General features: G+C 42.5%; 3 protein-coding genes across 6 annotated transcripts in view; 2 read left to right on the top strand and 1 right to left on the bottom strand.

The window, feature by feature from the left end:
- Positions 1–501: 501 nt before the first annotated feature.
- Positions 502–2,961, bottom strand: xkr9 (XK, Kell blood group complex subunit-related family, member 9). The gene is given in 4 exon segments (XM_029458089.1): positions 502–848; positions 850–1,352; positions 1,540–1,754; positions 2,526–2,961. Coding segments are annotated over 4 exon segments (1,158 nt in total). The 5' UTR covers positions 2,846–2,961; the 3' UTR covers positions 502–728.
- A 3,560-nt stretch (positions 2,962–6,521) lies between these two features.
- Positions 6,522–13,428, top strand: tram1 (translocation associated membrane protein 1). Its single transcript, XM_029458090.1, has 11 exons — positions 6,522–6,902; positions 8,460–8,523; positions 9,786–9,904; positions 9,988–10,104; positions 10,194–10,252; positions 10,659–10,743; positions 10,919–10,989; positions 11,094–11,198; positions 11,285–11,428; positions 11,736–11,887; positions 12,166–13,428. The coding sequence occupies exons 1-11, from the start codon at positions 6,780–6,782 to the stop codon at positions 12,234–12,236; spliced, it is 1,110 nt and encodes a 369-aa protein (XP_029313950.1). The 5' UTR covers positions 6,522–6,779; the 3' UTR covers positions 12,237–13,428.
- A 1,279-nt stretch (positions 13,429–14,707) lies between these two features.
- ncoa2 (nuclear receptor coactivator 2) overlaps positions 14,708–25,775 on the top strand; it is a 66,598-nt gene continuing 55,530 nt past the window's right edge. For all 4 annotated transcript variants that reach the window (XM_029457923.1, XM_029457924.1, XM_029457925.1 and 1 more), the window contains exon 1: positions 14,708–14,875. The gene's annotated coding sequence lies outside the window, so the exon portion shown is untranslated. The remainder of the gene's footprint in view (positions 14,876–25,775) is intronic.

The raw sequence follows: 25,775 nt of genomic DNA, 5'->3' as shown, positions 1-25,775 counted from the left end.
AGCTGATGTGTCAGCAGGAGGAACTGTCTGCAGCAGATGTTTCATTAAACGGGACCTGATCTGCACTTTGATTGATCTGTGGGGATTGTTCATCGTCATTAAGGTTAAATCCAAAGTTTTGTGACTAAAGGTTAGACTCTATAAGTTAATGTGGATCCAGGCAGTAAAGGAACGATGTACAGTCACCCTAGCCAACATCGCCACCTTGTGTTTCACATGTGTGTTGCAAAGAATCTCTCCACACACCAAGTAATATCCAATAATAAACAATATCCTGCTGAGGCACGCCAGCTGATATTACTGGACTATACTGCACGGTAAAGTTCTGTTAGGGCTGCAACTAAAGATGAATGTTTTATAGATTAAAATGTCAGAAAATAATGAAAAATGTCCCTCAAATGTCAAACATTCTTCATTTAATATGATATAAAACAGAGAAAAGCAGCAAATCTTCATATTTATGAGGCTGAAAACAGCATTTAAAGACATTTTATAGCAATATAACAATTATGTTTATTATTGTGTCTTTGTGCATCACACAGTACATGTTCATTACTTTGATAGGATAAGAATAAATATGTGATTCAGAGACACGTTTATTAAAATAACACAAATAAATAAAATGTCATTCATACACTCAGCTTTATCAGATGATGGTCGTAGTATTAATGAACAACGACTTGTCCAGTGGTTCATAGTCTCTCCCTCACACACACAGAATTACATCCTTATGGCTGTAAAAAGTTTCTTATCCTCCGTGTGCTCTCACTCCCCGGGCCGTCCACCTCGTCTGCCTCTCCTCTCTTCTCTCTGGGGTGCAGGAGGAGGTAGTACAGCACGAGACACACCTAGCCCCAGCACCGAGCCCCCGAAGATGAATCCGCTGACTGTCAGCAGAAACGTGGACATCTGCAGCTCCGGCCTCAACAGAGCCAGCAGGGAAGGAGCCGTAATGTTTACAGAAGCAAAGAACAAGTAGTAGATGATCATGGCTAGTTTGGTGTCCTGCCCTTTGACGTTGAAGAAGGTGAACGTGAGGATGACCCCGATGACCGCTCGGTACAGAAGCTCGAGACTCCCGGAGGAGCAGAAGTTGGTCTGCAGCAGGTGCGTCCACATTGTCCCCAGCAGCCAGAGGACGGTGAGGCCGATTGCGCTGTAGGGACTCAGTATGAGGAGGAGGGTGTAGCTGAGGATGTGGCTGGTGATGGTGCAGAGTTTGTAGAGGAGGTAGATGGCTGTGGGGAGGCCGGAGGGCATCTCCCTGATTTGGGGGAGGGATCTACGCAGGCAGCGGCGATAGTCCACCAGCGCCCAGGCAATGTTAAAGAAGGAGAAGGCCATTGATAAATCTGAAAAGGACAGATGCAAGGATGGATTACTGAACAGGCCTCACGGGCACCGGCTCCGGGGCCCCTCTGACCTTCACCTACAAAATGTCACTGAAAGAGACACATAGCATCCAGGAAAAGACTCAAAATGACCACAACGATGGAATAATGATAAGTTCCTTCACAGATCTGTCACTTCTGTACTCACACTGCATGACGGAGCACTGGCTGTGGTCCAGCACTATGTACAGTTGCAGCAGCAGTTGCGGGACACTCTCCAGGAAGGCCTCGAACAGTTTGAGCATGCTCAGATCCGTCGCCAGGCAGAACAGTTTGTGGTGCTCGTCCTTCCTTTCTTCCTCGGTTAAGGAATTAGTCGTCTTACAAACCACTTTGAAGCCCGTTCTCAGCAGGTGATAATACCTAGCAACAGGCCAAACACAAGGACAACACAGTGAGACAGGTCGGTGCCACCCTGCAATATGTTTGTTAGTAATTCATCTTTCTCTGCTGCACAGACGATGACACACATCCTGCAATGCACTGAGGAGGCAAAGCAGGTGTAAACATTTTAACTAGTAGATATAAAAGTGAACTTTGCATAAAGCAGGTTCAAAGTGTTTCATGTTGTTCACATGTTAGAGTCAAAGGTTTGTACAGAGGGGATTCTGCATCTCTCTTGGTATCACATTTCCTGCATGTTGTTAGTGTAGCGTGTATAAATTCAGCTCTGAATGACATGTGAACAAAGCCCTCTGTACAAAGCTTCAGAATATAGAGAGGAATGAAAGTGGAAAGTTTGGTGTATGTAAGTGCTACTGAAGTGGAGATTTCTGGCTCAGAGTCTGAGAGAAAGCTCCTTTAGAGAAAACCTGCTTTAAAGATATGTATTGTAACATTCATACATGTTGTACACACTACAGGTGAACAGGGTCAAACATGTAACTAATAGATATCAGCAGGAAACTTCCCCACTTCATTACTCACATTATTATTACTTTTTATATTACTTATTACGTTTTTGTCTGTAGTGTCTCGCCTTATATGTGGTTATTCCTGTTCGAACACTCCATAATACCGCACCATTGTACCTGCATGCTGCACATTTTGAGTCACAGCCTGCAGGCACTCCTTATGGCCGGCTGCATGAGCAGCTTATGTTATGTTGCAGATATGATTCAGTGCTCTTATCACCTGGTAAAGATGCCTACGCCAAACAGGTGCAGGACAACGAGTGCACCTTTGGACATCCCTAATACGGTTTGTTCTCCCTCAGAGTTCTTCAGAACTTCACTCACGTCGTCCCTGTACCAGGCGTAGCTGAAGATCTGCGTCACCAGCAGCCCAGCCAGAACAAACCCGAGAGTCAGTGCAGTCCACACAAAATGTTCCTCTTGAAAATACTTCACAGCCAATCTGACGTCTGTCCCAATGTCCACCACATACAGGAAGAGTCCTGCGATGGTTAACAGCCATCGCAGCCGAGTGTAGGAGAGGAGGTCCGACTGCAGCATCGTGTTCAGCCAGAGGTTTCACTCTGTGATGATGAAGGTGGAACAGAGGTTTCACTCCCTGATGATGAAGGTGGAACACAGGCTTCCCTCAGTGATGATGAAGGTGGAACAAAGGTTTCACTCCCTGATGATGAAGGTAGAACACAGGCTTCCCTTAGTGATGATGAAGATGGAACAAAGGTTTCACTCCCTGATGATGAAGGTAGAACAAAGGTTTCACTCCCTGATGATGAAGGTGGAGATGATGCGGCTTCTTTTTGATCCGCTTTGCTCCGAGTGTTGTGAGGAGAAGCAGCTGTGGAGAGTTTGGTGTTGGACCCCAGAGGTTCAGGTGCCATGTTGGTCCGTCTGTAAAAACACAACAAAGTGATGAAAACAATGTAACTAAGTACTTTTACTCAAGTACTTTACTTAAGTCTGATGTACTTTACTTAAGTTTGAAGTACTTTACTTAAGTCTGATGTACTTTACTTAAGTCTGAAGTACTTTACTTAAGTCTGATGTACTTTACTTAAGTCTGAAGTACTTTACTTAAGTCTGAAGTACTTTACTTAAGTCTGAAGTACTTTACTTAAGTCTGATGTACTTTACTTAAGTCTGAAGTACTTTACTTAAGTCTGAAGTACTTTACTTAAGTCTGATGTACTTTACTTAAGTCTGAAGTACTTTACTTAAGTCTGATGTACTTTACTTAAGTCTGATGTACTTTACTTAAGTCTGAAGTACTTTACTTAAGTCTAATGTACTTTACTTAAGTCTGATGTACTTTACTTAAGTCTGAAGTACTTTACTTAAGTCTGAAGTGCTTTACTTAAGTCTGATATACTTTACTTAAGTCTGAAGTACTTTACTTAAGTCTGATGTACTTTACTTAAGGTTGAAGTACTTTACTTAAGTCTGAAGTACTTTACTTAAGTCTGAAGTACTTTACTTAAGTCTGAAGTACTTTACTTAAGTCTGATGTACTTTACTTAAGTCTGATGTACTTTACATAAGTCTGATGTACTTTACTTAAGTCTGAAGTACTTTACTTAAGTCTGATGTACTTTACTTAAGTCTGATGTATTTTACTTAAGTCTGATGTACTTTACATAAGTCTGATGTACTTTACTTAAGTCTGAAGTACTTTACTTAAGTCTGATGTACTTTACTTAAGTCTGATGTACTTTACTTAAGTCTGAAGTACTTTACTTAAGTCTGAAGTACTTTACTTAAGTCTGATGTACTTTACTTAAGTCTGATGTACTTTACTTAAGTCTGATGTACTTTACTTAAGTCTGATGTACTTTACTTAAGTCTGAAGTACTTTACTTAAGTCTGATGTACTTTACTTAAGTCTGATGTACTTTACTTAAGTCTGATGTACTTTACTTAAGTCTGAAGTACTTTACTTAAGTCTGAAGTACTTTACGAGAGTATTTCCATGTTATGCTACTTTATACTTTTACTCCACTCGGCCGATTTCTCAGAGGAAGATATTTTACAGACTCAGATTTTTAAATATAACCAACAAATAAAATCTGATGTTTTAATATAGATTCAGGCACGCAGCCATCTACAAGCTGCAACATTATATATATATAATAATTATAACCCTATAATATAAATTAATTGGCCTGCATAATGAACACTTACTTTGGGTATATACAGGTATTTTATGCACTGTAGTATTGTTACTGTTACACAACCCCCACCCCCCCACGATGTTTTTACCTCGTGCAAACATTTTGTGTGCAGATTTACCACAAATCTTTTCTCATGACAGTTTTTGAAATGCAACGTGACCGCAGTCAGCTGCTGTGTCTGCTGCCCTGTGATCTCTGCCATAAACTCTTTATTATTATATGGAGTCCTGATGGATGGAAAACTTACAAACGCCACAGAAAAACAATCAATGACGTTATCAGCAGGAGGGATTAAAGACAGATGAACTCTTATATAACATGTACTGAATCTATATAACAGGAATCTCTCCACAACATCTGAGTAATCAGTGAGATTACCTGTGTGAATAAAGGTTAAAGAAACACAAAGTGACTGCATGTAAAGAAAGAACAACAAGGCTCATTGATTGGAAAACTAATTCAAACTTCTAACATCCAATCAATCAGTGTTCATTCATTGTATTTCCATAAAGTTTCTTCACTAATGATTCTGCGCTCATATATAAAACACAGTTCCATCATATTCTGCCTTAAATGACACAAAGTTGTAGGAGATCAGTGAACTCACCAGTATGTTCTGCTCATGTTGGACACCGCTGTGTCCGGTCACAGCAGCAAACACTTCTCTTTCTCTTTCCTTGAAGCTCATGACAAAGCTCCACCTCAGTGACAAGCCTCTGAACCAACTGAGTCAAGCCGGGAAAATGTAGTTACATAACAGATCCACAGCCTGTGTGTGTGTGTGTGTGTGTGTGTGTGTGTGTGTGTGTGTGTGTGTGTGTGTGTGTGTGTGTGTGTGTGTGTGTGTGTGTGTGTGTGTGTGTGTGTGTGTGTGTGTGTGTGTGACTGTTCACAATAGAACTTCCTCGTCACAGTCTTCCATCTTTTCAAATACATTTTTTGGATGCCTCAAACGTCAGTGATGAAATGCGACATGTTGCTTCATCGTACACGTGAAACAAACACAGGTTTTATTGCTGAGAACAGAAAAGGTGACGTGACACCTACACAGGCTCCTGTCATCCTGCACTTACTGTAAGGACGGTCAGAACCCTGTAAGTGTTGTAAAAACAAACAATGTAGACTTGAAATACTTTAATGAATAAAGTCTTGTTATATTATGACGTAGGCAATTACATGTTTTAATTTAAAGTTAAACTATATAACTTGTTTAAGGAAGACAGAACACATTATTGCCAAAGTTTGAATAATTTATAAAACATGATTTTGATGCTGTATTTCCACTGGTTCCACACTTGTTTATATCTTGTGTATTTTTTCTCTTATTATTAAATTTGTATTGTATTTATTAAAAAATCATAATTATGTGTGTGTGTGTGTGTGTGTGTGTGTGTGTGTGTGTGTGTGTGTGTGTGTGTGTGTGTGTGTGTGTGTGTGTGTGTATATTTAGTTTATTTATTTTGAATGTATTTCATGTTTCCTTTTTATTGCAGGTTAGGTTTCAGGTAAGCCTTCACATGATCCCATAAAGACCATCACACACATCATCACAGACTGATGTCCATGTGCTCATCTTCCTCGTGTGTGTTCAAACACATGATGGCAGCCCTCACACAATCACTTCAAATGTGTGTTTATTATTTTATGTTTTGTTTGTATGATATGGGTAATGAATATCATTTATTGCATTTTGATCCAAGGAATAATTACAGAACACATTTCACTCTTGTATAGATTAAAGACACACAGACACACCGTGTTGGCCGGGAGTTCAGCAGGTAGAGGGGTTTGTGTTAACATTGGACAGGCTAGCTGTTTCCCTCTGTTTCCAGTCTTTATGCTAAGCTAAGCTAACTATCTTGTCTTCTCTGCTTTCTCTTTACTGTTGCTGGTTGTGTCTCTTGGTGTTCAGTGAAAAGGTGCCTTTATTGTTTGTGTTTGATCATGTTGCAGCATCATTTCCTGCACTTTGTATATCTTCCCTGTCTTGTTCTGTATCTGTTCCAGCTAAATAAAAGTAAAACTATAAGACACTGTTCGACTCCGGACCTGTGTGTGGCGCTGGAGCCCCGGATGTCTGTCTCCTGTGCGTAAAGTCTTCTCGTTGGTCAGACGCAGCGGCTCTCTCTCCGTGGACCCTCCCACCAGCAGAAGAGTGACACGCCATTCAATCTGCTGCTGCCTGGCCCTTCGCTTGTAGGAATCAGGAGGGAGCTGTGAGTCTTCGTACAGAAGGATAATAAGAATATCTGATAATACCGAGGCCTCTGTGCTGCGTGAAGAAAAAAGTTGCACTGAATCGTGTCGACATGGGGATCCGAAAGAAGACTAGCAAGACCCCGCCGGTGCTGAGCCATGAGTTTGTCATCCAGAACCATGCAGATATTGTTTCCTGTGTTGCTATGGTGTTCCTTCTCGGGCTGATGTTTGAGGTGAGTCGGTCCACATGTTGAGTTGTGGGTCACGGTGTGTGGGCAGGGTGCCGAGTCCTCCCCATCGCTCCCCCTCACAGGGACATGTCTGTCTGCTCGGGTCTTCTCACTACTTCCTCCCGTCATCCAAAGTTTTCTGTGCACGGTGCTGGCCTCGCTTTTCTGCTTTTCTGCTTTTTATTCCACGAGCTTCCCGACGCACTCGTCCGGCTCTGTATCAGGTTTCCATAAAGATGAGATGTGTTTGTCTCCATTAAAGCGACGTGGACCGGAGTCCATCTGGCAGCTTCCCATGTTGAAATCGATATTTCACATCAGTCGTGTACAGGCCCGCGGTTTGATCATAAAAGCACAAAGTTGTTCATGTGCAACATTGTTGATGGAGGATCTCGGTGCGTTGCAGACTCGCAGCTTTGCATCGATGTGTTTCGTGCCAACATCGCACCGCGCGCTCCACTTGGTTACTTTATGCGTAGATGTGTTACGTGGCAATCAGACACCGAGAGGCTGTCATCCTCCAGGAACCCGCTCAGCTCAACTTGTCTGTGCAGCTCAAACATGTTGTAAGTTCAGCTGCGGCGGACACCGGGCACCGGGACACCTGCCCGGCTCCGAGCTGCACGCGGCTCTACTTTCATTTACATTTATGTTTCATTTCAAGCTTGTTTCATCCTCAGTGGAAAACAGCGCCATTAGCCGATCTGTTCAACTACTTCCTGTTTTTGTTGTACAAAGTAAAGTTCGTGCACGGTAACAGCTGTTGCAACGTGTGCACTGTTTAATGCCAACACTGATGTTTTTATAATGATGACTGTTTATGGTAATTTAATTAAACAGAGAATACTTCTGATTATTTCTCTTTAATGTATTTTGTTGTGAAGGAGGAAAAAACTACTTCCTATGTTAACGTCAGATCTAGTTTCTCTAATATAACTCTATACGTCCATGAAAATAATGATCCAAACGATCTCAACATATTACTATATTTTAAATATTTCTAACAATCACTAATCAATCTTTTTTTATTTTTTTTTTATTTTGGGTTTATGTTTTGTTTAGTGTAAATGTTTTATGTATAAGGATAATCTTGTGATTGTAATGATTGTCTTGTGAATTAAAATACTTGGTTGCTTACTGAGTATAAAGTATTCTAATGTCACTTCACAAAGTGTGTGTGTGTGTGTGTGTGTGTGTGTGTGTGTGTGTGTGTGTGTGTGTGTGTGTGTGTGTGTGTGTGTGTGTGCCTCTACAGAAATACCTTTCTCACTATTTCTTTCTGTTGTCACAGTAATATTGCGTAATTCAGCCCACATGGGATTACACATCACCGCTGTTCATACATGTTGCATACACAGAGCAGCTGGAAAATTAACTCAAAGAAATGAAACATAATGACAGATTATCTCGCTAAAGAGATTATTTTCTCTTCTATACATAAATGCAAGATTTCCTTTCCTACGTTTTTTAAAAATGTATAACCCCGCCCTGTTTGATTTTACAGTATAAATGTGCTCGTGTGCAGACCTGCATTACTAATACGTTGTTGTTTTTCTACAGGTCACCTCAAAGTTTGCAGTGTTATTCATAACTGTCCAGTACAACGTCACCATATCAACAAACAGTAAGTTTAATTGAGGTGTATGTGGAGAACGGATGACGTGTTCAAGTGAATATTGCAGGTTTACTTTTCATCACGTCGTGTAATGTAAAGCCTCTCATTTGGATTCTACATCGGTGCTTTACACAAACACGTTTCACAGCTGCTTTTCTTCTCTTAGGAGCTAAATTTAGTCCAGATTTCTAAAGTTCTCGTGTGGGGAGGTTGTGCCGGGTGAAGTTGGGCTAAGGTGGATGATAGGCCTCTGAATTCAAGTCCTGCTCATTTCAAGGTTAACAATTCCTCTGCCAACTTCAGATACTGAAGGAATGTACAAGCAGAGATTATACATACTCTGCTGCTGAATTCAGTTGTTATCTGAGAGCCGGACCACAGCGCTGTAACTTATTTACATCATGTATCTAATTAGACAAATAACATGCAGCCCCTAAATCTCTCTGTAGTGGAACGAATCCAATAACGCCACTTCTTTGCTCTTAGTCTTCGCTGACTATAACAAATGCTTGGACTGATTTTGTTATGCTGCTGCATAAACCATGAGCTGCACGTCCCCACATTAGTCCAGTGTTCACAGATACCAGGTCGTATGAATAAAATGTAACTTCAGAAAGACAGAAAGCGCTGTGTGAGACTTAATGTGGTGGTGGTGAAATACTGCGCAGGCGAGACGCACTAATCCAGACACCTCAGGTGTCACAGTTATGAAACCTGTGAATCACTGACATGAATTAAAATGGCTCCACAGTGACCATAAACTATTTATATTTTACTGTTAGAGTATATATATATACTCTATATCTACTGAGGTAATAAATCAGGAGAGAAGTACACTCATTTTCTTATAGACTATACAATCTGACTTCCTCCTGTAACCAGAGGCGTCGCCCCCTGCTGGATGTTACAGAGAATGCAGGTAACTTGCGGTTGTCGCTTTGTCAAAACACTATACTGAAGTAATACTGAATGAAGTATTGTGAAGCTGCAGAGACGTCCCTACAACTCCAAATCCCACCATGATCATTTTTATAGTCTAAATCAAAATAAGAATAATGATGCATAAATGATAATTCCCTCCAGTATCATGAATCGTATTGCAATTATCATATCAGTGGAAAGAAATCGCAGCTTGAGTTATTTTCCAAATGGTTCAGCCCTGAACTGGATGCATCTGCCATTTTGGATTTTATTAAAACACATTGGCAGATGACGTGTGTGTTCAGTGTGGTGACCCTGTGTGACCCTGTGTGACCTCTGTGTTGCTGCAGGCCCGGAGGAGACGGTCGTGAACCAATTCCACCACGGCATCAAGGACCTGGCCACCACCTTCTTCTACATGCTGGTGGCCATCATCATGCATGCCATCATCCAGGAGTATGTGCTGGATGTAAGTGAGACACACACTTGAGTAAACTTTAATCTCAACCAACAGTTCTGCAGTTTTTTTTTTATTGCTGTTCATCTTTGCAGAAAGTCAACAGGAAGAAGCACTTCTCCAAAACTAAGCACAGCAAGTTCAACGAGTCGGGCCAGCTCAGCGCCTTCTACTTGTTCTCCTTCGGATGGGGCGCGAGCATCCTGCTTTCTGTACGTACAGGAGCTAAGCTGACATTGTTTACATATGTTTAAACCCCAACGCTGTCCATGATTGTAATTTAAATGCTTTTCGTTCTCAGGAAAAACTCCTGTCCAATCCAGTCGGCCTGTGGGAGGGTTATCCCCACACACTGATGCCGTAAGTTTGTAATGTTGTGTGTAGATTTGAAGAGATCTTGTTTATTTCTTTGTATTTTAAAGAGTCCAGTGAAGGATGAAGGATTTTAGTCCTCGGACGTCTGGATCTTAAGTTCTCAGAGAAACAAGCTGAGCAAACGTTAGCGTCAGAACAGCGTGCAGGAGAAACTCTGATGTTTAACCTTTGAATCAGAGGAGAGAAGAACTCCCATGATGCACCGCTGCTGCACCACCACACCAAACTCCATCTTTTGTATTGTTCTGACAGAGACCCGCTCGTGACAGGAAATGACATAGTGTGTGTTTAAATAGACTAGAGCAGTTGTGATGTGTTATCTTATCGGGTATTTTATAAGAGCTTCAATTGTTATAAAAACTCGATTGTGTAACTCCTGTTTTTCCTTCAGATTCCAGATGAAATTCTTCTTCATTTGTCAGCTGGGCTACTGGTTACACGCTCTCCCAGAACTGTACTTCCAAAAGACAAAGAAGGTTAGTGTTTGTGTGTGACGCGCTGCGGCGTCTCTTTGGACCCTGAGGCGACTTCCTGTTTCACTTCCTTGGTTATGTTGCATTGTTTCCAAGGATCATGCTCTCCTTGCTTAATCCCACATGCAGAGTAAATGTTTTGACCGTTCTCGGCCTCCCGTCCTTTGTGTTTACTCAGGAGGATATTCCACGCCAGCTTGTGTACGTCTTCCTCTACCTGGTCCACATCGCAGGCGCCTACATGCTGAAGTAAGAGCTGCTTCACTGTGGAACCTGTGGAGGCTCTCCTGTGTTCCTGCCCTTCAGGAGAAAGTTCCCGTCAGAGTAATAAAGTGTGTCCTTGTGTCCCTCAGTCTGAACCGTCTGGCTCTGGTCCTGCTGGTGTTGCACTACTTCGTCGAGCTTCTGTTCCACGTGTCTCGCCTGATCTACTTCAGCAACGAGAACAGACAAACGGGGTGAGTCCTGCTCGGCGTGGAGTCGTGTGTCATGTTCTTCAGTTCACACACTGACCACTGTCCTCTTCCTCCCTCTTGTCTTCCAGTTTCTCCATATGGGCCGTGTTGTTTGTCCTTGGACGGCTGCTCACGCTGTCCCTGTCCGTCCTCACGGTGGGCTTCGGCCTCGCCACATCTGACGATCAAGGCTTTGATTTGGCTGCAGGAAACTTTAATGTGATTTTTGTTCGGTAAGTGTGTCTGAGAAGAGAAACGGGAACCAAAGGAAGGAATTCTGAAACTGTGCAAGTAAACAGCAAAACACTGAATATCTTCAGCATCATAGGAGTAGATGATGGCCAACAGAACAGGACATGCCCTGACGTAGAACCTCAAACATAGACTTCTCTCTCTTTGTTCACTTTCATGATATGTTCTAATCCACTGGAGTTATTGAAACATACCAAACTACACTGAAAGGTTTATTATGAAGCTCTAGATCCACATAATGCTGAGCTGTATCGCTGTTAATAACCTTCTGATGTTCCTCTCGGTTAGGATAACTGTCCTGGCTGCCATCTGCCTCACTCAGGCCTTCATGATGTGGAAATTTATCAACTTCCAGCTGCGCCGGTGGAGAGAGCACGGTCAGGCTCAGACCTTGAAAAAGAAACAAGTTCCTACCAAGAGCAAAGCAAAGAAAGACAAAGGTGAGCAAACAGAGTGTGAGAGGAAGTTTCTTTATAGTGAGGGGGACATGTCTGTATCATCATCATAACTTTATTTATATGGCAGAGTTTACAAAGCGAAAGAAGACAATATAACAACCGAAAGCCACACACACACACACACACACACACACACACTCACACTGACACTGACACTCACACACACACACACACACACACACACACCCACACACTCACACACACACTCAACATTTCATTAATTAAATGAAAGTAATTTGGATTTTCTTTTGTGTTTTTAGCCAACGGAGTAAACGGAGTGAACTCCAACGGCGCCGATTCACCAAGAGCAAGAAAAGAGAAGTCGTCCTAAATACATTCAGCCCTCTCTTTACACCTCCCCCACCCCCACACACACACACACACACACACACACACAATCACACACACACACACAGGACTGACCTCCCTGCTGGACTTAGCTTTGCTTGTCGCCAGTCGTCCAGCTCGCCTTGATCTTAACAATCATCGCTCTGCTGTGCCATTTCAAATGAAAAGAAAACTAATTCCGAAATAAACTTTGAGAAAAAAAAAAGAGCTTATTTAAGAAGTGCCTATTGATACAGATTGTTTTGTACAGGGTGTGTCATTTTAAAATTTTCAGGAACGATGACGTCAGTGTTTAATGTTTCTCCCAAGTCGGGTCATTTTATGCTCCCCCCCCCCCCCCCCCCCCCAAATAGTGTGTATTCCATCTTGTGATTTAATCCTCTCTTTTGTATTTATAAGAGCCCAAACCAGATTCTATGACTCCAGTCTCCTTCGAGGGATGATTGTGAACATTGTGTGGAGTTTCTGAATATCTCTCCATCGGTGAAGGTTGTCTTGTTACAATCTCTGGGTTCAAACTCACACAGCCAGACACGTTCTAATGTCCCCACGTCAGAGAGTGGCAACAGGACACGTCCCCCCCCCCCCACCCGTCATGAGCAGATTCACAGTCGGCACAGACGTAGTACCTGACGTAGCATTTAACTATCCACCCGCTTTGTAATCGCAACATGAAATGATCCTGAATCTGTTGCAGTTCTGCTACAACTCTGTCAATAAATGAGCACACAGAACTTTGTAAGAGATGGAAATCAGGCGATGACCTCCCTTTAGTGCGATTGAGTCGCTGTTTGGTCCCTTATGATGTTAAGGTGGAATGGGTTTACTGTATTGGGCCTTGCATAGTATTACTTACCTTTTTTTTTAAAATGTTCACAGGAATGATTTGTCGTTGGCGGACTGGGAATCCGATCACGTTAGTTTCTCCTCCTGAAGACTGTGCCAAACGAGCTGATTGACTGTTGACGCCTTTCACTCACATTAGATGAATTTACAAAGTGATGGAGTTCAGTCGACTGTATTGTAACAATCAATCACCAAGGTAACGCTGGCTGTTTCTACAGAGTAAACCCAGTAACTCATTGTAAGTACACGTCAGCAGTGTGTGGGTTTCTCTACTCGTCCCGATGGTTCATCTGTCATACAAAGAAATAAAATGTTTTATTGAAAAAATTGTTATTCTCTTTCTTTCTTTCACAAAGTATCACAAACTTACTTATCTGTAATCTCTTTTATTTTGTATTCACTTTAATATGATATAAAACAGACGAGCAGGAAATCTTCATATGTGAGACGCTGAAGACAGAATTATTTTTCTACGTGTACATTTTAAAACCCAACATGAAGGTGTTTCACACACATATTTGTGTTGTGTGTGTGTGTGTGTGTGAGACATGTACAGTTCAAGTAATATTCTTCAGCATTAATACTAGTTACACTGTTTATATTGTAGTGTAGATTTACATCATTGTTATCCTATGCACTTGATTCTCCTACTTTTCTTATATCTTCTGTTTATATTGTTTTTAATTTAAAGTGGAGCACGAAGTATTCCTGTGTAGACATGCGAGCTGCTCTCCACCTGGTGGCGCTGTTGCACGTGTTTTAATGGAGAGAAACGCCTGATGCAGTTCACCACACAGTAACTCGCATAAGTAGGACACGCTTGTTTGTAATATTTCTGAAGCTTGTTATGTTAGTTTTGTGTTTAAAAACATTTTTATAATTTCTGAAAATAGCAAACACAACGACCAGGTGTTTGTGGAAAACATGTTGTACATTTTTCTCATCAATGTGTAGTTACTAAGTAATAAGTGTTATATCTAATGGCTTATAATAATAACAATAATAAACCTTATTTGTGAAGCATCTTTCATCGAAGAAACGCAAAGTACTTTATAATAAGAGAAAACAGACAGAATGAACAAAACAGGAATATAATGCCATAAATAATGGAAAACAAAACACTTAATACAATAAGATATTTTGTTTTTAAAGAGATAAAGAAAAATATGAAATTCAATACATGGAAATTAACTAGGTTATATTGAAATGTAACTTTCAGAGATGTTGTTAATTAAGGTCAACTTTAACTACCTTATGTGTATGAACCTTTAATATGTTATAGGTTAAATCTTTATGACCTTAAACGTACATATTTGTAAGCAGTGTAACAGTGTAACAGAGATGTATTGCAACACTTTCCTCCTCTAACGGAGTTGGGATGGGGGTTTTGCCCACATTTTAACCCACGACATACATTCAAACCTCGGCTGACAGTCGTTGCACTGTTTGTTTTCGAAGTAACAGTCACATTAAATGTCTGCAGAATAAAGCTGCAGGATCAAACATCAAGTATCGTGTCCTGCAGGTAAATGTCCGTCGGGCTGCAGCCCCGGCGGTGCGGACTTGATAGTGCCGGAGCCCCGTGATGTGGTGCGGTGGTGTGGGGGAGGATAGCAGCAGCTACCAGCCAGATAAACACTCAGCATTGGTTTGCACAGCAGGAGTAACATGGCGGCACAGTTAGCCAGCAGAAATGTTGTTTCACTACCGCGAAGGTCAGAGCCGCGTCTGATAAACGGGATTTAAGAGTGAGGACACAGAAGAAAGTCTTAAATCGTAAGTATCCGCACGTGTTGGTGCTGCTTGTAGAAGCGGGACGCGGTGTTTTCGTGGTGAAATCCGCGATCCAATGCGAGGTCTTCAATCTCGGTTGTGTGTCTGTCTGGCACAGGCTCTCGCTTCGGCGTTAGCTTATTAGCAAGCGTTAGCTTCTTGGCTAAGCCCGCTGCCTGTGTCAATAGTGTTTTCTGCAGCAAACTCAATTAGACGGTTCAGACAGCGAGCCTGCAAGCGACTTACTGCACTGTGTGTCAGCCCTTTATATTTAGCAGGAGAGAGGATGTGTACATTTGGTGGAAAGTAAACTGTAGCGTGCACAATACTTTGATATGTCATTGTTTTTTGTGCTGAGTGAGCGGGTGACCGTGCATACAACACCGGACGAAGTTCGCCAGTACAGCAGGAGCGTCGTTAGCATGCTAACTGTTAGCTGCAGGCTCGTCTGGCTGCTTGCACGTCGTTGTCAGAAACCTAGGAGTGAAGCAGGACAGTCCTCAGCCCTCTCCATGTGTGTGAGCCTGGTTTGTTGTGGTGATATTCACCATGCTTCGGGGTTACTTCTTGCTACGTATGTTGACGACATGTCTGCTCAGGCTGCACGGGGCATTCGCATTTTTTTTTTTTTTTTTTTTGCTGAACTAATGTTTCTCTGTGTTTTTCTGCATTGTCGAGGAGCTCTGCTGCCAGGCTAGTTAGCAACCAAGCTATAATGTGAGCACAAAAGTATCCAGAAAGTTGTGCGTGGTCTCAACACCAGAACCTCAGACTGTCGCTCCAAGCCCGGAGGAGGAACCGTGCATGTTGTGCTTCCCAAAAACATCCACACTTATAATTATGTTTAACACAATCAGCTGGCAACACAATGCCTAGGCTTCATTGTGGAGATGTAAATAGAAGCAGTTGAAAACAGAAGATGCTCTGTGGAAATGTAAGGCGCCCATGCAGCAGTATGGGGGAATGCTGGAGGTTTGTGTTGCTTTGTTGTGCCTGTGTCGAGAGTGCACTGCACTCCTTTTAAGGGCTCTCCTGCTTCACTGATTCAGGACTATACAGGCAGACAGCTTGTGCCATTTCAGTGATTGTCAACGCTCCTCTCAGTAATGCTGGAGGAAGGCATGTTGTGGAACCAGTTGAGCAGGTTCTGTTGCATCACTCTGCCCACCTGATGGTGCACAGTCACATCCCTGATATGAGATGTAACATGGCACGTTGTCCAGATGTGCTTTGGCTGCAGCATCAGGGCTTCTGTGAAGATGTGCTGGATTTCAGTGAGATGTACCGGTAGTCGTGCAATGTCAACTCAAGGAGTTCAAAAGAAATAAGGACGGCATGCTTTACAGAAGGCCGGATCAAGAGCTGTAACACAAATAATCCCAAGTATTTTGATTGTTCATATCAACATTTTCCACTTTTCTGTTTTATATCGTATTAAAGTGAATATCTAATGATAAAAGACATTTAGAGACATCACCTTGGACTTGGAGAAACTGACATTGTTCACTATTTTCTGACATTAAGGATAAATGCGAGAAAATCGTCAAAAATAATCGATTCTCAAAATAGTTGATTAGTAAGTAGATTGGTGGAAACAGTTTGTCGTTGGAAGACGGGAAGCCAAGAAGTAAAATTTCCTCCGCAACCAGATTTGAATCTTGAGACAGTTAAATGAGGACACGGAGCGTGACGTACTGCTGCAACAACCGTCCTGCTTACAAAGAATGCAGTACTGTACACATGGAAGCATGCATTCCTGTAGCGTGTAGTATTGCTTTAGCTGTATAGTTTATTTAAGGTCATCGGAAACTTAATAGATAGAATCACATTACACGGCTTTTCCTTTTACTTAACAGTGATAGAACGACGATTCATGCAAGTATGTGAATGTTTGTAGAAGGAAGCCTGTGTGTGTGTGTGTGTGTGTGTGTGTGTGTGTGTGTGTGTGTGACCGACCGACCTAGAGGTACTACTCTGCCCTGAACACATTGTAAACTACAGCAACAGGTGTGTGTGTGTGTGATGATGTCCGGCGAAAAATAATCTGTCTTGCTCCACGCAGCCTTTACTTCCCTTCCTTCTGTGTTTGGACAACATGCGTCCCCATGTTCAGTGTGTCCATAAATCAAAGCAGTGTTTTCTGATGCACTTGGAGACGAACCTCATCTTGTAATCACTGACTTCTGCCCCGTGACAGTCGTGCTTTGTTGCGTCACCTGAGATACTGTAATCATTTGACCCTTGTTCTGGAGCGGACGCTGCCAGTTCTTTGGTTGTTGTCCTAATATCAGAGCGTTTTGTACTGAAGCCCCTTTTTATAACGTAGAATCAAATCCAGATAGAGCTGCAACTGACGACTGTTTTCATTCTCTGGTAATGACAGAAAGTAGAGAAACATGTCCATCCCCGTTTCTCAACGTCCAATGTGATGTGAAACGGCAAATCTTCACATTTGAGAGGCTATATATATATATATATATATATATATATATATATATATATATATATATATATATATATATATATATATATATATATATATATATATATATAATAAATAATCTTTTTATCATCCCAGAATGTTCAGCCTGCAACAGTAAAAACTATTTGACTATTTATAATTGAATGACTATAATTTAATAGTCTGTCGCTGAGCGGTCGCCCGAGTTCGATCAGTGCGTGAATTTAGTAAATAACGTGAAATGGTTTGGAGCGTACTGTAAGACGGACTTCGGCGTGAGGAAGATGAGGAAGGTGATGAAACTAAATGAACGTGGTGGAGACTGATCAGACTGCGTTGTGTAATCTGTCCGCCTCGTGCGAGGGCCACGCAGTGTGCGCCTGACACGATGCACCGCTCCCCTGGTATCTGCTCGCCTTGTCTCGCTGGGCATCTCACCCTGCCGTCTCTGCGTTGGTGTTGTCATGGAAACAGCAGTGTGACAGGTCCTGGGTGGGCGTGAGGGATGAGCTGTGGGGAAATGGCCAGGTTTCTTTTTTTTTTTTTTTTTTACAGCAAAGGGAGAGAGAGGAAGGGGGAGACGGCAGAGATGGGAAGCTGAGAGGCTCGGACATGGAGGAGGAGGAGCCGGAGTATTCTCTCCCTCCCTGCTCCAAGGCATGTTTTCATTGTGTTGTTTAGCTGACCTCAAACCAGCCATCCCATCTCTCCCACAGGAGTCCTGTGTTGTACGGGGGCTTAACTGTAGAGATGATCCACAGTGCATTACACACTCGTCATGAAGGAGTGGACCATTTGATTAGAAAGCTTCATCAATGCCCAAAGGGGAAACTCATTCACCCCCAACTCAACTCAAAGATATAGACGGTACACAACAAACAAAGGGAGCCGCGATTAACAGCAACAGTAGCAAAATACAGAACAGTTTGTAAGTGGTGATGGCCTAGTGGTCTAGTGGTACGCCTTCCGAACAAAACTCTAGAAGGTTGGGAGGGCTGAGCGAGGTACTTAACCCTGAGTTGCTCCAGGGAGACTGTCCCTGTACTTAGTTCAATGCAAGTCGCTCTGGATAAGAGCTTCTGCTAAATAACCTGTAATGTAATGTAATGTAATTTAGCGCTCGTTCTCTTGTGAGTCACGATCATCTGTTCGAACTATGAAGAGAAGCGGCATCAGATATGAGCTGAATAAGCGTGTGTGCTCGGGATCAACAGGAGGGACGCTCACCACCAGATGTTTGATCACAGGTTGAGCCCAAATGTCTTGTTGCAGCTTTAGTGTTTGGTTATCGAGGAAGAGCTGAAAAGTCCAGTCGACCAATCGCTCGGGAAACTAGTTTAATAATCGGTAATACATTTTAATATGTCAGAACATGCTGTTCAGCCTCTGAAATATGGAGATCTTTCATATCCTATTAAAGGGAATATCTTTGGAGAAGACATTTAAAAACGTCACTTTGGATTTTGAGGAACTGGGACGGACATTTTATGAACCTAAGAATTAATCTGGAAAGTAATCTGTAGATTAATCACAAATGAAAATAATCATTAGTTAAAAAGATGTAAATGAATGAAATATTAATCCAAATTTTGGCTCCTCACAATGAACATGATAGAAAACATTCCTGAATGTTGCGGCTGCAGAAAGCAGACAAAGAAAATGCTCTGACTTCAGTCTGATGCAAATATTTGCATCAGCAGGAATATAATTTATGATTTTAAATGTGAAATAAAAATATATTGTTCCTAAAATTGTGGAATAATTGTGATCTGATTATTAATCAGAAATAATGGTGATTTTCATCGTGCAGCCTATCGAGAGGGTTGATCTGATGAGGTCATGGAAGGAACGTTCAGGAACACTTGGGCTCATATTGGCATAAAGAAACGTCCTTGTGCCAAAATGTCCTTGACTTCTCTGTCTGCGTGATGGTTTCCAGGTGGGACAACTCCCCGTGGTAGTCGGTTTGGCTATTTGAATGTGTAATGTTTGTAAAACACCGTGAGCTGCCTCGTGCTCTGCTCCCACGGAGACTCCAGCAGATCTCGAGGCTCACGGGCAATCCAATGACTCCGACGTATGTAGGTCAGCAACGGCAAAGTGCATATTGATCTCCCCGGCTAAATGATATTGTAGTGTCTGCTCAATGCTAAGAAGGTGCCCTCAGTGCTAACAGAGGAGACGACAGAGGTCACATGGTTATGTGACAACGCTCCTGCAGCTGTTTCCCTGCGTTGGCTGCGAAAGCTTCGCTCTATCTAAATAACTTACCGTTATAATATGTTCTCAGGGGCTCTTTTGCAGTCTGATGATTTAAAACCTACTCATAACCTTTATGAGGGCTTTATGGAACATAACACCCTCAAATATATCAACACACCAGATTCTCATATGGGGTACCCCTAGGGGTCACGTGGAGTACTGCAGGGGTGAGATCAAATAAAATCAGTTATGCATATTTACTAAATTAATAACACTATTACAAGTAAAAAAAAAAAAAAAAGATGTATATGTAAGTTAGACAAACCCCCTGTGTTACTGTCTACTGCCCAACACTCGATCGTATCCACGGTCACGTTTGTTCGGATTCTGAACTTTTGAAGTGTTTCTGTTTACAGTTGTTGTTCAGTGAGTGAGACACTGATGGTGCAGCGCTGTGTTGTTCACCAAACACGTGTTGTGCTGCTCAGGTGAAGCATCACTGGGCGAAAGGTTGAGAAACACTGGAATTCACCATAAAAAAGAAAAATGGTATCTGAGTTGATTGATGGCAGGATGTTGTACATGAAAGTGTGTGTGTGTGTGTGTGTGTGTGTTGCTTCCCCTCTGCCACAGTGTGTTTGTGGCGCCGGGTGTTAGCATGTGGTTGGCACCTTTCCCACTGCACAGGGTGGAATCCTTGGCACCGAGGGAGGGAAGGAGAAGTTGGATTGAGCAAAAGTGGAGTTGGGTGGGTGGTCCAGAAATATGCAGTGTGAATCTGCCCTGAGAAAATCTGGTGCACCGTGTAATTCTGCGATGGAGGTAAACGGCGGCGCCGGGCAGAGGCAGTGTGGACTGACGTGTGCGGAGCAGCAGCATGTAAAGCTGAGGAATGTGGGGATTCAGTTTCAGGCTTTTCATTTCTGTACACATTGTGAGGGTCAAACTCTGACCAGCACGATTCCTCGTTCTCTCTCTCGCTGCTGACTCAGCAGTGTTCCTGCAGTGACCTGTAATATGGTTTTGCTTGCTTTATCTTCCCTGTTTCCAGCGGGGCAGGGCATCTCATTAGCTAACCTGTGTTTTCTATCCGTACCGTGCAGTTCAGGTACACGCACCTTAATATTCTGGCTAAATTAAGCACAACCCCTTCAGCCAGAGTACTTGTTTTCCTTTTATTAATCGCTGAGAGCAGAAAGTCTTGCACAGGTTCATGAGCCTCATATCACGCCCCGTTAACTCCCACAATTAAACCGTAAATGGGGAGTGAAACGAGCGGTCTGAACATGGCGTCCATGTAAATCAGCTGAGCTACCTGATGGACATGCAGCCGTATCTGACAGGTTATTGTTTTTAATTAACAAGTTGGTCATTAAGTCATAAAACTTCCTTAACCTGACAAATAAAACAAGAAGCACTCGATGTGCAGTGACATAAAACAGACTGGCCAATTATCTCCCTCGTTTGAGGAGAGAATATTATGTTTTTATAAATGACTGCGTATTAACATTAACAAGGAGACGGTGATTAGAGGTCGACTCCAGATGTTCTGCTGTGACTAGAAAACGTTGTATTTGTATTCAATCTTTATTTTGTCACGCAGACTCATTGAGCTTAACTTAAAACAAGAACATTCACAGGAACACAAATTGCAAAACAGAAACGTCGCAAGAATAAAAGATGTGCAAGAAAATCGACTGAATGAATCCATCACGTTTACACTAGAACTCGGGTTTTATTTTTTATAGATTATGTGCAGGACACGTTCAGGTCAAGCAAACATGAAAGTTTGTTTATTTTGCACGGCTGGTCAGCGAGGAGGATAAACCTGCTGTTGATGGAGATGCAGGAATATGTCCATGTGCAACAGGCTCCTTCATGTGGAGGTTAGGGTTATAGGATGCACTGGAGGCGTGTGTTGTTGTTGTTGTTGTTGTCAGATCTGTGGATGGTAAAAAAAAATACAGGTATTTTATTTTTAATGTGTGATCGAGTGGAAAGAAAGACGCTGCTCGACACGTGTGGAGAAGCTGCTGCTCCGCCGACTGCTTTGTTTCCTTACATTTAGTTTTCTGTGTATTTGTTTTACTAGTGCTGACAGAAAAATAGTGATTAATCCAGCTCTGAAACTTAGCTTTGTCCCCCCCCCCCCCCCCCCCCCCTCTCCAAAAGATCATCCATTCATCCCACATGTAGTGTGTGAGTGTTTGTTTGCATGTCAGACGTGCTTCCATTCATGCGTTTACTCCAGAGATTTGTGGTTTTGGCACCTGAAGATGTGAGCCGTCAAAACAGAACGGCCTCCTCTCGTCTGGCGGTGGAGTGCAAAACAAAGGCGCTCGTGGAGAGGAGATGACACGAGGCCTGGATGTTACGCTGATGCTCCTCCTGCAGCAGCTGACACACCATATCTTTAAATCTCTTTCATCCTTAATACACATGTTCACGGGACATGTAGTTCATCAGACATTAATATCTCACCAGTGTTTGGACACTAATACACCTTCAGTCACACGTTACACCTTCAGTTACATGTTACACCTTCAGTTACATGTTACACCTTCAGTTACACCTTCAGTCGCACGTTACACCTTCAGTTACATATTATACCTTCAGTTACACCTTCAGTCACACGTTACACCTTCAGTCACACGTACTCAGTCACACGTTACACCTTCAGTCACATGTTACACCTTCAGTTACACCTTCAGTCACATGTTACACCTTATGTTACACCTTCAGTTACACCTTCAGTCACATGTTACACCTTCAGTCACATGTTAAACCTTCAGTTACATGTTACACCTTCAGTCACACGTTACACCTTTAGTTACACCTTCAGTCGCACGTTACACCTTCAGTCGCACGTTATACCTTCAGTCGCACGTTACACCTTCAGTCGCACGTTACACCTTCAGTCGCACGTTACACCTTCAGTCGCACGTTACACCTTCAGTCGCACGTTACACCTTCAGTCGCACGTTACACCTTCAGTCGCACGTTAACACAGCAGTACTTTGTGTTTAGTATCTAAAGTTTGATCTCTTTCCTCTGTTTGTGTCTCATCTGAACAGTGTTAATGTATATCCAGTATCTGACGCTGGAATTCTTTGCCATTCTAAATACTCGGATGTAAAGGTTTGCACTTTCATTTTGAATGTTTGAATAGTGCTGACCAAACGATGGAAAAATGAAATCTGAAGCAGCAGCCGTGTTGTTGTAACATGTCGTGTATTTCTTCCTCAAGGGGAGAAAATGGTTTCACAGTTTGTTCATGATGTCCATGTCAAGCAAAGTGCATCCTTACAAATGTTCTTAGTTGTTGAAGAGGGAGACGAGAGATGTCAGATTATTTATCTAGTCTGTACCTTTGTGTGATGGAGGCACACGGCGAGCAGGACACAGATGCTCCGCTGTGTCTGAAGAGCAGAGTTGTTTGAGCTGGCAGCGTTTCATCACAGAGTGTAGATGTGCTTGTTGTCACTGCAAATTAATCATTTGTATGATACCTGTTTGTGATTGTCAACATGGCAGTCTTTAGAAAGAAGTCAAACATGAAACTGGGAAAACAAGTTGTGATTGTCAGCGGCTGGCTCATAAATAAAGGTTGAACAGCCACAGTGGTGGATCTGCCTGACCTCCACTGTGTGCAGCAGCTCTACAGCAGGTATGGGGGCTTTAAAGTTTATTACCGTTCTCATTCTTGGTGGCCGACACCTGTCCTCTCTTCAACATCATTGAAATCCAAAGTGAAGAACTTGTGTTGTGCAGGTGTGTGTGAGTTTGTGAGCTTTGGCTCGTCACATTGTCTCAGTAGTCTTTGGCTGATGGTGACATAGTTGTGTCAGCTGATCTGCTCTCCCCCTCCCCTCTAACATGGCACCTCCTCATCCTGCTTCCACTGTCGAGCCTCAGGCCTCCGCGGGAACTAATTCTTTACAAACCGCGACGGGCAATAAAAGATGGTGGACACGAACACATACAAAGACACAATAGATTTGACATGCAAACCGGTCACAAGATGAGCTCCAAATCATCCTGGCATGAAGCGGTACACACACATTGTTCTTTCTCTAACGCTGCATCTCCATGGCTCTTTAGTCTACACACACATTGGCTCTTTAATCTACACACGCATTGGCTCTTTAATCTACACACACATTGGCGTTCTCTTGTCATTATAACTCACCTTTTTTACAACGTGTTTACTAACCCTGAGGTCTGGAGAAGCTGTTGCTGTTAGAGACTCACATCTTCATCTTTCTCAATAGGTAGTGTGCAAACACTGTGACAAAACTGTGTAACGTATGCGTGCGACTCCATGTTGGTTGGATAACCAATCAACAATGGCGTCTAAAGCGAACAACAACAGCAATACAACTCCGACTTCTTCAAAGTATTCTGACTCTCTGGAGTCCTCTGGAAAGGCGAGATTCAGAGAAAAAGTCCAAATTTGCGGCCGTGACCCGTACACGCTAAAGCCGTCGGATTATATTGAGGATTTGGAGTCATTACCGCCGATTGAATATCCGGATATTGTGAACTACCTTGTGCTACAAACGTCGTGGGCAACTAACAGCACAAATGAAGGCATACAAGAGCTTAGATGCTTATAATTTCTTTGTTTCTGGCTGGGTTGGTAGTCTTCTTACCAAACCAGTGAAAGATGACAGGGTGCTCGTCCATGCCCGTGTAAATCACTCCCAAAGAGCTCGAGATACACCGCTCAAGCCGTGGTTTGTGAGTATAGGTGAGGTCTTACAGTGTTCGGGTATATGGTAAGCACAAATGTTTAACATTAACATTGAAAACATAGCTTTAGCATGAGCTCTTACCAGATATAAAGTGGTCGCCACACACACACGGGTGAATTGTGCTTTTTCTTCTGTTAAATCCTCACGAGTTATGTTGCTAAACCAGCTTACGGCGTTCGGTAGACAGCAATTCATCCCTCTTTTGTGGATCGTCGTTTTTGATGATTTTAGGAAATCTAAAGAACCGTTTCTCTGGGTCACGAGTAGCGTTATTACAACAATTATACACTGCGCACAAGATTGGCATTTTCTTTCAATCTTAGACGTTTAAATACAAAGAAAATTATGAAGCGTTGCAGCAACTCATACGTGAACGGGCACAGGCTTGGTTGTGTAGTCCAACCAACATGGCTGACTTACGGGTTGGGACGTAAGCGTGACGTCACATGCACATGATCTATACCTTCTTTACATTAATGGTGGAAGAAAACATTTGTTTTTATTGAACTTACACATTTAAATCAACGAGCACTGCATCACTTCAGTGTTGTGCTACATTCCTATTAACGTACAGATCTTTGCATTACAATAAAACTTAAAATAAGGTTCTTCTTCACAGGAATCTGCTTCTTCTTTCTCTCTTCTGCTTCTCTCTGAGCAGAACTCACATTTTAAAAGTCGACATCTCAGGCGGTCGTGTTCCTTTAATGGTGGGAAGTCAAAATCGTGATCTCAGGTTAATATCAAATGAATTGTGCAGCGACAGAACTGCATATTGTTGAGCTATAAGTATTAGGAAAGTGCATTTCAGTTTGCAGTTTCTTTTTATAATTTTAATCGTTTCTTTAGCGTTTAGTTTCTATTTATTATCACCACCTGCTAAATATTCCTGCACACAGAGTTCATTACTTTGTTTTGTTAGTTTGTAGCGACGGCGATGTGAGAAATGTCTTTTTCTTCCACATCTTAAATGTTTGTGAAAAGATCTTCCTCATACAAACAGTTCTACCATTTTGGTGTTCCTGATCACCGGCGACGTGTTGTTCTGTACAGCAGAGAAACCAGTACGACCACATTCTGGGGATTTTACTAAGAAGCATCACCGCTGACGTACATGTGCATTATCGCCATCACATACCATGTTCTGGGACGTCCCGACACGTGACTGAGGCGGTGGTGTTTTAACCTGCTGCTTGTACAACGATACGTCTCAACCTCCAAAGCGGTCACACGCCTCGTTAGTGGAGACGCATGTCGCCTATACTTGTGTCTCCCTCATGAGAAATCTACAGAATAATCTGATTGTGTGATTCACCACAGCTCACCAGATGATCCAGAATCCATTGATTATTGGTTAGGAAGAAGGTCTTGACCAGACCTTGGAGTAACTGAGCTAAAGCGCCAGGTGTTTGCTTTAGAGTAGACGGATTCTTATTGAATTGAAGACCATTAGTGGGCCATTCAAAAGGCTCCCACTAGGGGCTCC

This window comes from Cottoperca gobio, chromosome 20 (genome assembly GCF_900634415.1).
Source record: "Cottoperca gobio chromosome 20, fCotGob3.1, whole genome shotgun sequence".
In the NCBI taxonomy this organism is placed as follows: Eukaryota; Metazoa; Chordata; class Actinopteri; order Perciformes; family Bovichtidae; genus Cottoperca; species Cottoperca gobio.
The sequence above is the reverse complement of the archived record's forward strand: the minus strand, read 5'-3'. Positions and strand labels throughout refer to the sequence as shown.